Source organism: Lathyrus oleraceus, chromosome 5, assembly GCF_024323335.1.
Source record: "Lathyrus oleraceus cultivar Zhongwan6 chromosome 5, CAAS_Psat_ZW6_1.0, whole genome shotgun sequence".
In the NCBI taxonomy this organism is placed as follows: Eukaryota; Viridiplantae; Streptophyta; class Magnoliopsida; order Fabales; family Fabaceae; genus Lathyrus; species Lathyrus oleraceus.
This window is the reverse complement of record NC_066583.1, coordinates 555,794,307-555,808,949: the sequence shown is the minus strand read 5'-3', so window position 1 is coordinate 555,808,949 and position 14,643 is coordinate 555,794,307. Positions and strand designations below refer to the sequence as shown.

The 14,643-nt window shown below is 34.0% G+C and overlaps 1 protein-coding gene across 1 annotated transcript; it reads right to left on the bottom strand.

Moving 5' to 3' along the window:
• Window positions 1–7,659: 7,659 nt before the first annotated feature.
• On the bottom strand, window positions 7,660–11,894 carry LOC127086361 (choline transporter protein 1). The gene is made up of 9 exons (XM_051027110.1): window positions 11,522–11,894; window positions 10,909–11,261; window positions 10,164–10,309; window positions 9,703–9,886; window positions 9,448–9,521; window positions 8,868–9,338; window positions 8,505–8,765; window positions 8,177–8,404; window positions 7,660–8,085 (listed from the first exon to the last, which is right to left on the bottom strand). Exons 1-9 carry the CDS (start codon window positions 11,710–11,712, stop codon window positions 7,894–7,896), a joined length of 2,100 nt encoding a protein of 699 aa, XP_050883067.1. The 5' UTR covers window positions 11,713–11,894; the 3' UTR covers window positions 7,660–7,893.
• Between the last annotated feature and the right edge of the window lie 2,749 nt (window positions 11,895–14,643).

Here is a 14,643-nt window from a genome sequence, read left to right as displayed (position 1 = left end):
ATGCCATGGTCTGTTGTTCTCCTGAAGAACAGACTGAGATACATACTGAAGTGTAGCAGAAAACCAACCTGCCTATTATTCAGTATATGCTGTCAATGATGAATGTCATAACATCTAGTTTGACATTCAGACAGTAGGCCTTGTGCCAGGTCTGTTATTCCCTTGATAAACAGACTGAAAATAAATACTGAGTTATAGAAGAACACCAACTGTTCTATTCCTCAGTATCTGCTGACAGGGATGAATGTCATAACATCTAGTTTGACATTCAGTAAGTCTTGTATTAGCTAAACCTGCAGCATACTACTCAAGTATGTCATGACATCAGTCAAGACATCAGAGTACAGTTAGATGATCTAACACACAATGCAGTCAAACAAACATCTCCACAGCATGTCATGACATCAGTCAAGACATTAGAATCCAGCTAGTGTTTTACCATAAAATGCAGCCAATCAAACATCTACAGATTCATCCACCGATCACGCATGTATTCTTCCGATCATTTATACAAATATTAGTCGTTTGATCAATATTATCATGTATCACTCACCGATAGTGTTTGCGTATAAACTCCTAACGAGAGTTCAACTGTATTGTTTAATCGACAATCTCTCAACCTATTAAATAATACAGTAGCATTAAGATTCAATACTCTTGTGAATGTTAAACATAAATCTATGTCTAGAATTTAGCATCTAACAGATGATTATCCTAAATCGAGATTCGAAGAGTATTTATCAATAACGGTTCAAATCTATAAGTAAAACAAGTAAATAAGGATAAGATCAATATCAATAAATGAATAATTCATATATAACACCATGATCACAATAAATGCATACGGTACTGATGACTTACATCTAATCCAAACAATAAAGAGATTTAGCTACTCATGGTAGCTTTGATTACAAATGAGAAGAAAGGAAGATGGATGAGCATCAATGACGATTTCTAGATGATTGATGTATATCCAGCTTATATTTTTCAAGTCTACTCTTCTCTTTGTCTATTTCTCTCTTACTAATCTATTTTTGCTATAAAATGTCAACTATCCTCAAATGAAATATTTCTGAACCATATATAGTGGCATTGCCCTGCTGCTCTCGCCTGGCGAGTTGTAGCCTCGCCTTGCATCCACATTTCTTCACTCTGAAGTATTTGTCAACCCAGCATCTCAAACCTCCTTGTCTCGCTAGGCGAGCAAAAGGCTCATCTGGAGAGCTTCCTTGATGTAGCTTTGTATGGCGACAATGGAGCATTTTTCTAATAGAATGTTTCTAACTTGTCTCTCCTGGATCTCTTTATTGCTTTGTTGGGCGAGTTGGCTCACTTGAGGCTCGCCAGGCGAGAAGAGTGATGTTTTGCTTATGTTTATCCATGCCTGAGCCTTGATGTTGGCTTGCTGGGAGAACTCTCGCCTTGGTCTCGCTAGATGTTTGCCTAGCGAACATGCATGAAATCTTCTTCTTTGCTTTGTGTTTCAATCTTGGTTAAGTGTGGAAATTTATGCACAATAACAAAGAGATCAAAAGACGCCACACATATATGTATCAAAGTTAATTTTATGCAATACTTGGGGAAGTCAATGGTAGAAAATGTTAGTTTGAGCCCATAGGTGACAAGTTTTCATGCAGATAAATACTATCTTTTGACACTTATCAATGTTCTTGTCCACACCATTGAAAATTGCATTCAATGCCTTAGAGTTTCCAAGAGTTTCATTATTTGCAGCATCAGTCCAATCAGCCTCTGGTTTTAGGTTGGTTGTATCATCTTTAGAGGTAATTATTGGATGTTTCCATCCCTGGATCACAGTTTTCCATGCTTTGTTTCCCAAGGATTTGAGAAAATCCACCATCATCACCTTCCAATAGTCATAGTTTGTGCCATCTAAATAGATGATTTTGTTGACTGATCTTCCATCTTTAACTGCCTCCCTTTTAGAAGAATTTATCTTCTCGGGAGCTCACCCAACAAGCTAGGGTGTCTGCTCTAATACTAATTGAAATGTTGTTCCTCACAGGACAGATGTCGAACACAATGCTCCAGCAACGGGTGTGATACGATACACCGGAAATAAAACACTAACTAGTAATAGATGATGGACAAGAAAAGATATAAAGAACACAATCAAATTATTTACCCAGTTTGATGAAACTACACCTACGTCTAGGGGCTGAGTCCACAACCCGAGTAAGGAAAATCATTATTAGTAGTTTAGCACAATTAGACTTACAAGCAACAACAGATTGTATGTTGTTCAATGCCTTTTCCTAACACTACCCAATGACTTTCTATATAGAGTTTCCCCTTAAATATGAGAACCTAATCATTTTCTTCTTTGCCACAGTCCCAGTGACAAGGGAAAACAACCATTACACCCTAGTGATCAACTTAGAAGATAAAGAATCTTGAAAATTACAACTCAACTAGACAAACTTTATATGTCAAGTTACTGAAACATAAGGTGTACATAAATAGTTTTGATTACAACTCAACTAAAGAAACATTTTATGCCAAGTTACTGAAACATAGAGGTGTACATAAAGATCCAACACTAATCATATTAGTGCATTAGCGTGAATACACGGCACAAAACCTAACACTCTAAGATCTTCAATGGGAGTGCTTGTTTTTCAATGTAGGTTTGAGCTTCTTATATAGCAATGTAACTCTGGGCTTTTCTCCTTTGATTGTATCTTTGAATTCGTCCATAATTAATGCAAATTATGTTGGATATTTTATTTGCTCCTTGAATATCTCCAACAAGATATGATTTGTTTTAATTTAAATTCAAATTCAAATAGTCATTTAAATTTGAATTAAACTCTATCCCACTGTCAAACAAATCATCATATTGTTAAATTAATAACAATAAAAGCTTTAACAAATCTTCGGTATAGCACACTCCAAAACGCAGTATTTTGGCGCCTGTTGCACAAAGCCCAGATGTCGTACCAACATGCTGGAGCATCGCACCCAACATGTGTTCTGCCTACAGCTTCATACAACTTTAACAAACTAGATCAATCTTAAATACTTTCACACTTTTCCAAATTTTTATTTTGCTAAAATGCAGTCAATTCAACGGTCAAAATCCAATAGAAGAATATTATGGATTTTTAGTTTCGTTTTTTATTGTTTATTTTCTCTTTGTGTTCATTTGTTCTTTATCACGTTTATTTTTTCAGTGTGATATTTTTTGTATTTACTAAAATGGTTTTTTTTTTATGATTGATGGGTTTTTAACTCTTTGTTTATATATTTATTTTTTCATTAAAAAATTATCATTGTTGGTTACAGGAAGAAATATAGATATAAAAATTAATAATCCATAAACAAATTTGAAACTTTATGTTTTTTTTCTTTTCAATTTCTTGTAACAAATAAGAAATTAGTTATATTACTTTATGCTAAATATTTCATTTTTCTGTTACCTTCAGTCCAATAATTTCTAGCATTTGGGAGTTGCTAAAAAAACATTTATAAAACGTAAAATATTGTTAAAAAAATTTAAGATATATTAAAAACTTTTAACAATACTTTAATTTTTATATCTATATTTCTTCTTGTAATATTTTAGTAACGATCTCTCAAATAATTTGTATTTATTAAATACTTTCTAAATCATATTTATGTTAGCATTGTTACATAGAATTAGTCGGTTCTAAGTCTAGATAAAAGAAGAGACTGTGTAGACAATTAAATCCAACGTAAAATTTTGTCGAATCTCTACGATATTGATCAAGTGTGCATTTATAGAATAGAGTGATTAAATGCATAATAAAAAAAAAAGATACACGAGTTACTAAGAATCAATTTGATTTTATGTTTAAGAGGTCAACCATGGAAGCGATTTATCTACTACGACGTGTGATGAGACAGTATTAAACGGACCAATAAGACTTACGCTTAATTTTTTATTGACTTGGAGAATGTGTATGATAGTGTTTAGAAATCTTTTGTTGAAAGTAATATAGAAGAAAGGGGTTAGGATTGACTATATTTGAGCTATCTAAGATATGTATGAACGATTATCGATTAGTGTGAGGACATATGGTGGAAAGACAAGCGATTTTCCTATTACAGTAGGATTACACTAAGGTTCAACCCTAAGCTCATATATTTTTAATTAATGTTGGATGTGCTCACATAACACATCTAAGAGGCAACACCGAGATGTATGTTTGTTTGTATATAATATAGTCCTACTTTGAGACGAGTTTCATAAACACATGACTTTCTCCTAAGCAGAAGTAAGGTAGAGTATATGAAATATAAATTCAACAAAAGGAGAAGTATTTCTAACTTAGAGATTAAAGTTGGAGACTATATCATCCTCCACAAGTCATGCGGTTTAAATATCAAGGGTCTGTAATAAAAAATGATTAAAAATAGAAGGGGATTGAAACCATTCATTTCAAGATGGATGGATGAAAATGGAGGAGCACCTCGGGAGTTTTATGTGACACAAAAGTATTGCTCGAGTTCAAGGGAAATTTTATCGGACACCGATAAAACCTGCAAAATTATACGAGACAGAATGTTGAAAGGTTAAGAATCAACAGGAGAATAAAGTAAGTGTAGCTGAGATGAGGATATTGTGTTATATGTATGGTAAGACTAGACAAAATAAAATTAAAAATAATAATATCATAGAGAGTGTTGGGATAACACCTATAGTGAAAAATAGACTTAAATGGTTTGACCATGTAGAGAGAAGTCTGATAAATTTTGTTTTAAGAAGAGTAGAACAAAAGAAGAAGAGTCAAATAAATAGAAATAGCGAAAAGCTTGAAAAAATTATAGAAAAAAACTATTAAAAAAGATCTTAAGATTAACGAACTAGATAGAAACATAGTATTGGATAAAACATTATTGCCAAATTTAATCCATGTAACACACTTGATGGAATATGAATTGATTGTTGTTATTTTAGCAGTATTAAGCACTCATTATATATATTTTTATTTTATTTTTCTATTGACCTTTTATGATAGACAAGGAAAGAAACTAAAACTCCAAAAACCAAATTATTGTAGAGGTAAAATAATTAGTTGTGAAAAATAATGCAGTCAAGCGGTGACGAAACAATTATTTGAATAAAATGATTGGTGATTTTAGTTATAAAAAGTCATTGTTACTAAGAAAAGAAAATAGAGAGGCTCAAAGTAATGAAAACTTGACAGGTTCAATCACAAGTTTCAAATAATCTTGATCGTTTTCGTCAAAACACCTTCTAGCTGTTTTTGGGTGCTACAATGCATAACTTCTAACACTCCATTTTGAATCTGACTTCTCAGAAAGTGATACTTAGTCTCGATATACTTGCTTCTCCTATGAAACATTGGATTCTTGGCAAGATTGATTACAGACTTGTTATCAATCATCAGCTTCATAGGCTTGTTTACCTTAATCTTCAGATCTTGCAGTAAATTCAGAAGTCAGACAGCTTAACATGCAGCCACAACATCTGCAATATTTTGCTTCACAGGTTGACAAAGCAACTGCCAATTTCTTCTTGGAATACCAAGAAATAGGGCTTCCCAGAAACTTAAACAATTATCCAGAAGTACTTCTTTTGTTAACTATGTTTTCACACCAATCAGAGTCTGAGAAACACATCAGCTCTGAATTAGTCTTCTCTCCAGAAAGGAACAAAATTTCACATTTCAGAGATCCTTTTATATACCTCAGAATCCTGATAGCAGCTTGGTGATAAGACCACTTCGGTTTACTCATGAAACTGCTAACCATTCCAATTGCATAGCAAATGCCAGGTCTGGTATTACACAAATACCTTAGAGAGCCAACTAATTGCTTGAAAGTTGTGACATTTACATCATCTCCTTCTGATTCTGGATCAGTATCATATGCTTGATCACCCTCAGAAGTTGGACCACCTTCATAGGCTCCACCTTCAGAAGCTCCATCTCTAGAGGTTGGATTACCTCCAGATTCTGGATCATCATCAAAATCAGAATCAGAATCACCTTCAGAAACAGACTCGCCTTCAAAGTCTTCTTCATCTTCAGAGTCAGCTTCAGAATCATTTTTTGATTCTTACTCATCTTCAAATTCAGAGTCATCTTCTGACTCTGACTCATCTTCAGAACCCTCAGATTCTAACTATTCTTCAAAACCTTCAAATTCTGACTCATATTCTGATTCTGACTCATTTAGAATCAGACTCGACTTCAGATTCAGAGTCATCTTCTAACTCTGACTCATATTCAGAGTCTCCTTCATAATCAGAAATCAATCGCACGGGTTCATCATCATCAGATCCATAAGCCATCAATAGCACAGGTTCATCATCATAATCTCCTCTGGCCATGTTTGCTTCTTCTGACTTCTTTTCCTTGTTTGACCATTAGTCCTTAGCAAAGTGGTCAAACATATTACAACAGTATCATTGAACCATTCTCTTGTCAAGTTTCTCCATTTCCTTCTGATGTTTCTTCTCATCAGAATTGGAGGCTTCTGACTCCTAGGATCTACCATGTCTTTTCTTGGCCTCTGACCAAGACTGCTTCTGGTCCTTCTTGACAAAAGAAGCTTTTAGAGTTTGCTCTACCTCTCTCTCAGAGGTTCTTTCGATCATACGCAACTCTTGTACCTCTAGACTTCTTTGCATCTCTTCAATGCTTATGGTGCTCAAATTCTTAGACTATTCAATTGCTATAACGGTGTAATCAAACTGGGGAGTAAGAGATCTAAGTATCTTCTCAAAGATATTTTCTTCAGAGAGTTTATTCACACGACTTCATCTCATTTATTATCAGAATCACTCTAGAGATGTAGTCAGGTACCTTATCATTGTTCTTCATGCTGAGATTCTCATACTGCCTACATAGAGACTGAAGTTTTACCTTCTTCGTTGATGCATCACCGTCGTAGCACTGTATCAGTGTGTCCCACGCAGCTTTCGCCGGCATCGAATCACCGATTTTCTCAAACACGTTCACATTCACACACCGATGGATGTAGAACAACGCATTATGATCCTTCTTCCTCAGATAACGCTGAGCATTTATCTGCGCATCCGTTGCATTTGCCAGAAGTGCAACCTAAACGTAATTGTCGTTGACGAGATCAAGAACATCTTGAGCACCAAACAACACACGCATCTGAATTATCCAACGATTCAAGTTCTTGCCATCGAACACTAGAAGCTTGGTACTCAGATTACCGTTTTCGTTCATCTTCAACCGTGTGCAAAACTCATATCTCACCAAACACTAGTGTTTTTCAATCCCACATAATCAAGAATTGTGATTTTGTTACGATTTCAATCAAAAGTTCAACACGAACTCAAGAAATAAAATCAATCACACAACGCCTCATAGTTCACTCGTGTTTCCCTATGGATTTGAATCGAAGCTTTAAATACCAATTGTTGATGCACAATATGAAGAATAGAAGAGAGAGAAGAGAGAAGAGAGAATAACAAACTTCCACTACTCTGTTAAAACGGTTACACACAAAAAATGAGTGCACACACATTGTACTATAATACGCACACACATTGTACTATAATACTCCGTGGATATAACTATTGACAACTATAATACTATATATACACAAATAATAATGTCACGTAGATAACATACTAACCTACAGTAACTAAGTTAAGCTTAACAAAACAAATACTGAAAATGAATTACTTCAAAGATATAAATAGTATAAAATCTATTGTATTTATGGTCATAACATAATATCCAAGAACCTATTTATCAAAAAAAATATAACTACTTAAAATGCTTACTAATTTCGACATTGAATAAAACATATACACAAGAGGAAGAACTCAACTAATCTTAACTAGATTCTAATCACTGAAGTGATGCTAAAAAGTCGACAACTGAGAATACAATACACGGAAATATTTTAATGCGATCCTTGCGCAAATCTTTGCATTTCATTTTGGTCACTGAGAGTTTCAATGAGAAGGGGAGGAGCATATTGTGCTGTTCCATGCTCTTCAGAATCCTGACAGAATGAGAGAATGATGGTGTCAATCGACATCTCTATAACTCCAAAGAAAAGTGTCGCAACGATATATCCAAGAGCCCAGCAAACCTGCATTTTACACGATATCGAATGTGAGATTCAGAAGAATCTTGATAATTGTTATCTATTATATGGTTATGTTAGATAATAGAAAACATACCATGACAGGGAAGAATGGAGATGAAATCTTGTTATGCGCTGATTTGTATTTGTGAGTGTCTAACATGAGAAAAGCGAAAACAGCACTCGATAGGCTGACACATAGTTTTCCGAGGAATAAGATAACGTCTCCGATCACATTGACACGACCAATCCGTAAGATGTTATTCTTGATCAAATTTGTTGCAATCGATGAAGCTCCAAAGAAACTTTTACCGGTTATAGCAATCTGCAGAAAGACAAATTAACAGAAAACAATGACTGACCGAATAAGTAATGAAAACAAAAGTAATATACTTGGTTGCATCAAATCGATGAATGCAATTTACCATGATATAAGCATTACGGTTAATTGATTTGATGGTCCACTCGATACACATGAGAAAAAATTGAGATGATTGGTATGCAGCCTTCCCGAACCAGTTGTCAGGTGCATGACTGGAGACTTTCAGTTTGCGGCGAATAGATTCGAGCAGGAAGCGGATTGATTCTACAAATGATACAGTCAAAGAGCCAAGAGCAAGAGAACCAAGACTGTATCGTATAAGCCTCTTCATGGAGGAAAAGACAGAAATAAAAGGAATTTCTGGCTGCATTGACAAAAACGAATAAAATTTTAATGATGTAACTTTGTAACTAGCATAGAAAATCGGTTACTTAATTAATAATCGAATTCAAACTTTTGGACTTACTGATGCTTCGCCACGTCCCCAATAATAAGAGGCGACAGATCCGGCAATCACCGTTGATGAGCATGCAATGAGAAATTGTGTAACCCAATAACAACCAAACAGGTGAAAGAGGATAGCAACTCCAATATGTGGTGTGTAATGGATGCTATATCCGCAACAATGATCACAGATTACCCTCTTTTCCATGAGGCTATATGAACAGCAGTTAGAGTGGCAGTCATTCTGAACAACCTGACCAGAGCTGAATAAATTGAGAAAAACCGAAATCCATAACATGTAGAACACTGCAAGGATACCGAATGGTATGATTGGGAAAACAACAAGTGCTTGAACTTCTCCTATCACTTTTGCTGCAACCTTAAGGACAGAAGTTGCCATAAGGATGCGCCGAATAATAGCGATTGATGTAAGAACGGAAACAACCATTATAAAAGTCATGAGGATAGTGACAACACGTAGATGAGTCAGCTCCTGAAACCGAAATCTGTTTGTAAGATTTACATGATAAAGTCATCAGTGCAGAGGGAGAGGGAGGGCTCACGGAATAAATATATACTAATTCGGGCAGAGTGATGCTTACCCTTCCATATATATGAATGTAAGGATCATGCTCCCCTATGATGGGTGTTATTGTGTCATTTCCTATCCATCCAACTGAAAGTAAAGAAGGGAAGGCAGCATTAATCAGTATTTCATTCCACCGATGATTACTAAGATAAACAAAAAGATTTGCCTCGATATTCAAAAGGAATATTCATATTTTGATCTTCGTTTGGGATCGAAACATCATATAACAGGTATTTGGTTCACGAAATAGCGAAGCGAAGATTCTAACCTTTTAGGTAGTAGAACATTGTAACTGATACTATTAGAAGATCAAAAAAAACCACCGTTATCCAAGGCATTGCAGAAACAAAATGCCGGATCATCAGCAGCCAAATGACAGAGAGAAACAAAGGTAAAATCGCACCACAAACAATCAGGACAGGCCAAGCCTTTCCTATGTCAGCCATGTATCTCTGCAGACACAAAGAATTGTACAAAAAATTAAATTTCAGCAACATACAGTTCACAAAGTTTCAAAACAAGTGTACTATTTTGCTCGAAAGAATCAAGACTCCAATTTGGATGGAATGACTATTTTGCTCCATTCGACCGTGAAATATCCAAACAATAGAATGACATTTTTATTCCGTTCTATTCCTTTCCACTCCACTTCATTCTGCATCGTTCGTTTTAAAATATCCAAACATAGCCAAAAATATCGACCAATTGAATGTTTAAAAAAAAACTAACCTTTAAGATAGCCGAGTGAGAATTGATATGTCGGTGAATGGACTTATCAATGACAGTGTCTTCATTGATGTTAACTCCACCCAACTGCTGCCAATGCTTTAAAGACACATTTGATGCTCTAGCAATGAATTGGCAACTCCAGTAAACTAGACAAAAACATTATGCTTTAAGAATCAGCCATAGGTATTGTTGAGAATCATAGAACCACAGAGAGAAAAATAAAATTGAGACACATGAGTTACTTGGAATTGATAGAATGAGAAAAGTTGATTACAATAAATGTAGGATGCACTTTATATAGCGATCTTAACTAATCTAACTAATCTTAAAAAACTGGCAACTACTATAACAAACTCCAACTCACTTTTATAGGTATTTTCAAAAACTCGATAAGGAATAACATATTGACGGATCACTAACGCATTCTCTTACAAGGAAAGAGGACACGATGCAACCAGGGTCAAAACTCAAAGTAATACAGACATACTATTGGAAAAATCAAATCTCACATATTGATAATTCGCGCCACCCACTGGTTATATCCACGCACCAAGCCCAATAGTGTTGGCCGTGAGTGGAACCTCTCACCTTACAAGCCAGTTTAAAAGTCGGTTTTATAAGGAATGAGGATGAGTTAGGTCAAACTCTAACTCTATCACATGCGACACAAGTATTATTAGCAGGGATAGAACAAAACATGAAATCTATGAATATTGAATACATTAGAATGGAAAAGCACTCTCACCATTTACACTAGGAAATATGATGGGATAACAAGGGCCTTGAAGTTGAACAGACGAGTTTTTCATTTCTGGCGTGAGCAAATCATAATAATCATAGTTCATATCAATCCAATCATTCATTGAAACACGAATATCTCCTTCAGGATAATCACAAACCCAAGTAAGTGACTCTTCAGAAGGAGTAGGACAATCCAACAAGCATATACTGCGAGCATCGGCGAGTTTAAACTGACTATCCTTTAATCCACTTTGATAAACCTGATTAGGGTTTAGCCAGTACTTGAGCTCCAACTCATGAAGTCCTGCATGCTTATCCCCACAAACATTTCCTTTGTAGTCTAAACCAAAAGTAAGCCTGATAAAGAACAGTATCAGTTATCACAATTCACAAATGACACAACCCTAACAACAAAAGCAATAGGCTTCAAATTACTATACAATCAAGACCTACTTCCATTGCAAAGTTTCCATAACAAAGGCAAAACACCATAAAAGAACCCCATTAAGAAATAGCATATAAATCTCATGATTAAGTCCAAACATGAGAACTACAAGTTAAAACTTGCCAATTACAGAAACACAATGAAATAAAGTTTGAGACTTTAAGATTTATACCTTAATGGGTTTCCTTTGTTGAAAGCAAAGCTAGAGTTAACAATCATGGCAACCCAGAATGCAATGAAGATGACAAGAACAGCTATGTCTCTGCATTTTCTGTTATGCTTTATGATCCCATTTCCACCCATGTGGATAGTTCCATCACTTGATGGGTACCTACCAATTACAGCACCCAAAGAAGCCCTCATCTTAAAATCTTTTTGCAGTTGTAAAGTAACAAACTTGACTCAGTTCAACATTGATTGGAAGGGAAGGGAAGGGAAGGGACACACCCGCTCACTGGCCGAAGATGCAGACAGCATGAACAACAAAGAGACAGAAGTGGTGTGAAAGGAAAGACTATAAAGAGAGTGTGAACTGAAAAGCTTATTCTGTACTACCCTCCTACTTATAAAAAGTATTTCATTTACATATTTTTCTATTTTAAAATAATTGTTTTTTTATAATATTAATATAGTATTTATTATTATTTTTTTATTAATATGTTTTTATTTATTAATTTTTACTTTATTTAAATATTTTATTAAATATAATTATTAAATATATTTTAATAAATAATATTAATTTTATTATTAAAATCAATATATTTAATTTTTTTTTAAATTACAAATTATTTAAATATAACACTTTTATAAGACGAAATGAATAATAAATAAAAGTATCTTTAATTAAAGAATATCATTTGATTGCTTGTCTCATATTTTATGGTCTAAATTACCAATTTATATTTAAGAAATCCATAAGCAATCTGAATTATTAAGTACTAATGTATATTTGACTCATCAATTTATATTATTACATTTGCATACAATTTGCAACCACCTTACATCACTATTTCAATTAAGTTTCTTCAAAAAATAATAATATTTAATGTTAAATTCTCAAGTTTGCAAATTGCTTCATGAAGCTCCATGCAATCAATGTTGTCATATTATTACACTCCAATTATTAAAAAATAAAAAAATAAAACTTAAAAGCTAAGCAATCTCTACGTTCTCACTATTAAAGATACTCTTTGAATTTTGCTAATTCACTACTAGCAAGCTTGAATTTCACTACTAATTTTAAATTTAGTAAGTGTAAAAAAATATTTTAAAGTTTTGTGATTTATAATAGAAGAAGAATATAGATAAATTTAAATTTAATGGTCTTATTTGATTGATTTCATATTAATAAATAAAAAAATTATAATTTCATAGTAAGCATTCTTCCTAAATTTAGTGAATGAAGATCAATTATTTTAAACTTTCAAAGTAAGTTGGTTCAATTATTTAGTTGGAAAATCATTTGTTAACAAATATGTCAATTGAAGCCCATAAGGTATGGAGGTGGTAGTTATTAATCCGGTATCTAATTTTTCTTTGATGGTAATATTGATTATGTGTAATATTGAGGGTCGATTTATTGTCCCAAAACAATTTCACATGGCCTTCACACATTTTCATAATAGTTCACAAATTCCTAATGTCATAGCTCTGAAATATGCTTCAACGCTTGATCGAGCAATTACACTTTACTTCTTATTCTTCCAAACAAAGTGTGTGTCAGGTAAATCAACTTTTCCACTAACCTTTGATATTGGTTTGCATTCTAGTTTTACTGATTCCTACAAAAGATCAAGCATGTATTTCTACTAGAGATAAAAATGTCTTTATTTGAATGAGTCACCTCAATTCCTCAGAAGTACTTGAGTTCTTCAAGATCCTTCATTTCAAACTCCAATGATAATTTTTTAAGTAGATCTATCTTAGCCAAATCATTTATTGTAACAACAATATCGTCAACATAAATAAGAGGTATAGTCGATTTTCCTCCTTGTGTATGTTTAAAAAAATAAAGTGTGATATCTTTGGCTTTCCTTATAGCTCAAACACAACATTACTTTTGTGAATCTTCCAAACCAATCCTAAGTGAACTACTTTAGTCCATATAAGACCTTTTTTAATTGACATATCTTTTTGGCTCCCTTGTGGTATTAAAACTAGGCGGAATCTCCATATATACTTCATCATCTTATATTTGATTAGGCTTTTGGGATAATCTATTATTTGACTTTGTAACACCTAAAATCAATTGGAGAGATCGCTTAATTGTTGGCAACAACTAAAAACCAAATCATTTCATTTTGGGGTGCCATAATCGATTATACACTTGTGATAATCGATTATAAGCTTTAATAATAATCCATGGATTATTTCCATATTCAAGTCACCATTTTTTCTATAAATAGATGATTTCTTTCTCATTTCTTACACACTAAAAAATGTATTTCAGATATATGTCTCTCACTCTCTTCTCTCTATTTTATTTTCTCACATTTTGCCTTAGGGCTTTTGAGTGAAACATTTATATCTATGAGGTAGTTTGGTTTGGTGTAAGGGCATTTTTGTAATATCTAATTGAGAAAAAAATATATAGTTTGTTTGTGAGATAAACAAGTAAAAAGGTCTCTTTTGGTTGTTGAGGTTGAAGGAGAATAGCGATCCAAAACACAGCGGAATTTAAAAAAATTCTCCTTTAGTGATCCTTACGAATGGGCATGAACAGTGATAGAATCGTTACCTCTTGTGGCGATTGAAACCTTTGATGCAGATCTACGGAGCGGTCACGAACGTTGAATGGTGACAACGCCTCTACTCAGTCCACACGAACGGATTCCTTCAATCTCAGTGCTAGCTGCTACGAATGAAGGCTTTGAGTGAGAGGGAGAGAGAAACGAAATTACAACTGGACAAATGCTTCTGCACAAGGGTTTTATTTATAGAACCACTTGTGTGGGCTGCAAGCTAAAAAGTCCACTTAAGTGTATGTGGTCCATATATTATAATATGCCAAAATTACTTAAGTGTGTGGTACCTTACCATATTTCGTATTCTACTTAAGTACACCGTACCTTATGATGTTCTACAATTCACATAAGTGCACCGTACCTTACGGTGTTCCTTAGTTACTTTATCTCTCATCAATCTGTCATTTTGTGTGTGACCCTATAGGTTTTCGTGGCATTGACAATTATATTAAATCACGTATTTAACATAATAAACAGTGAACGGTATCTAGCAACACATCACTGCTACCCAAGACTCGAAAATGTCATGTGATTTGACAAATCCTTTTGT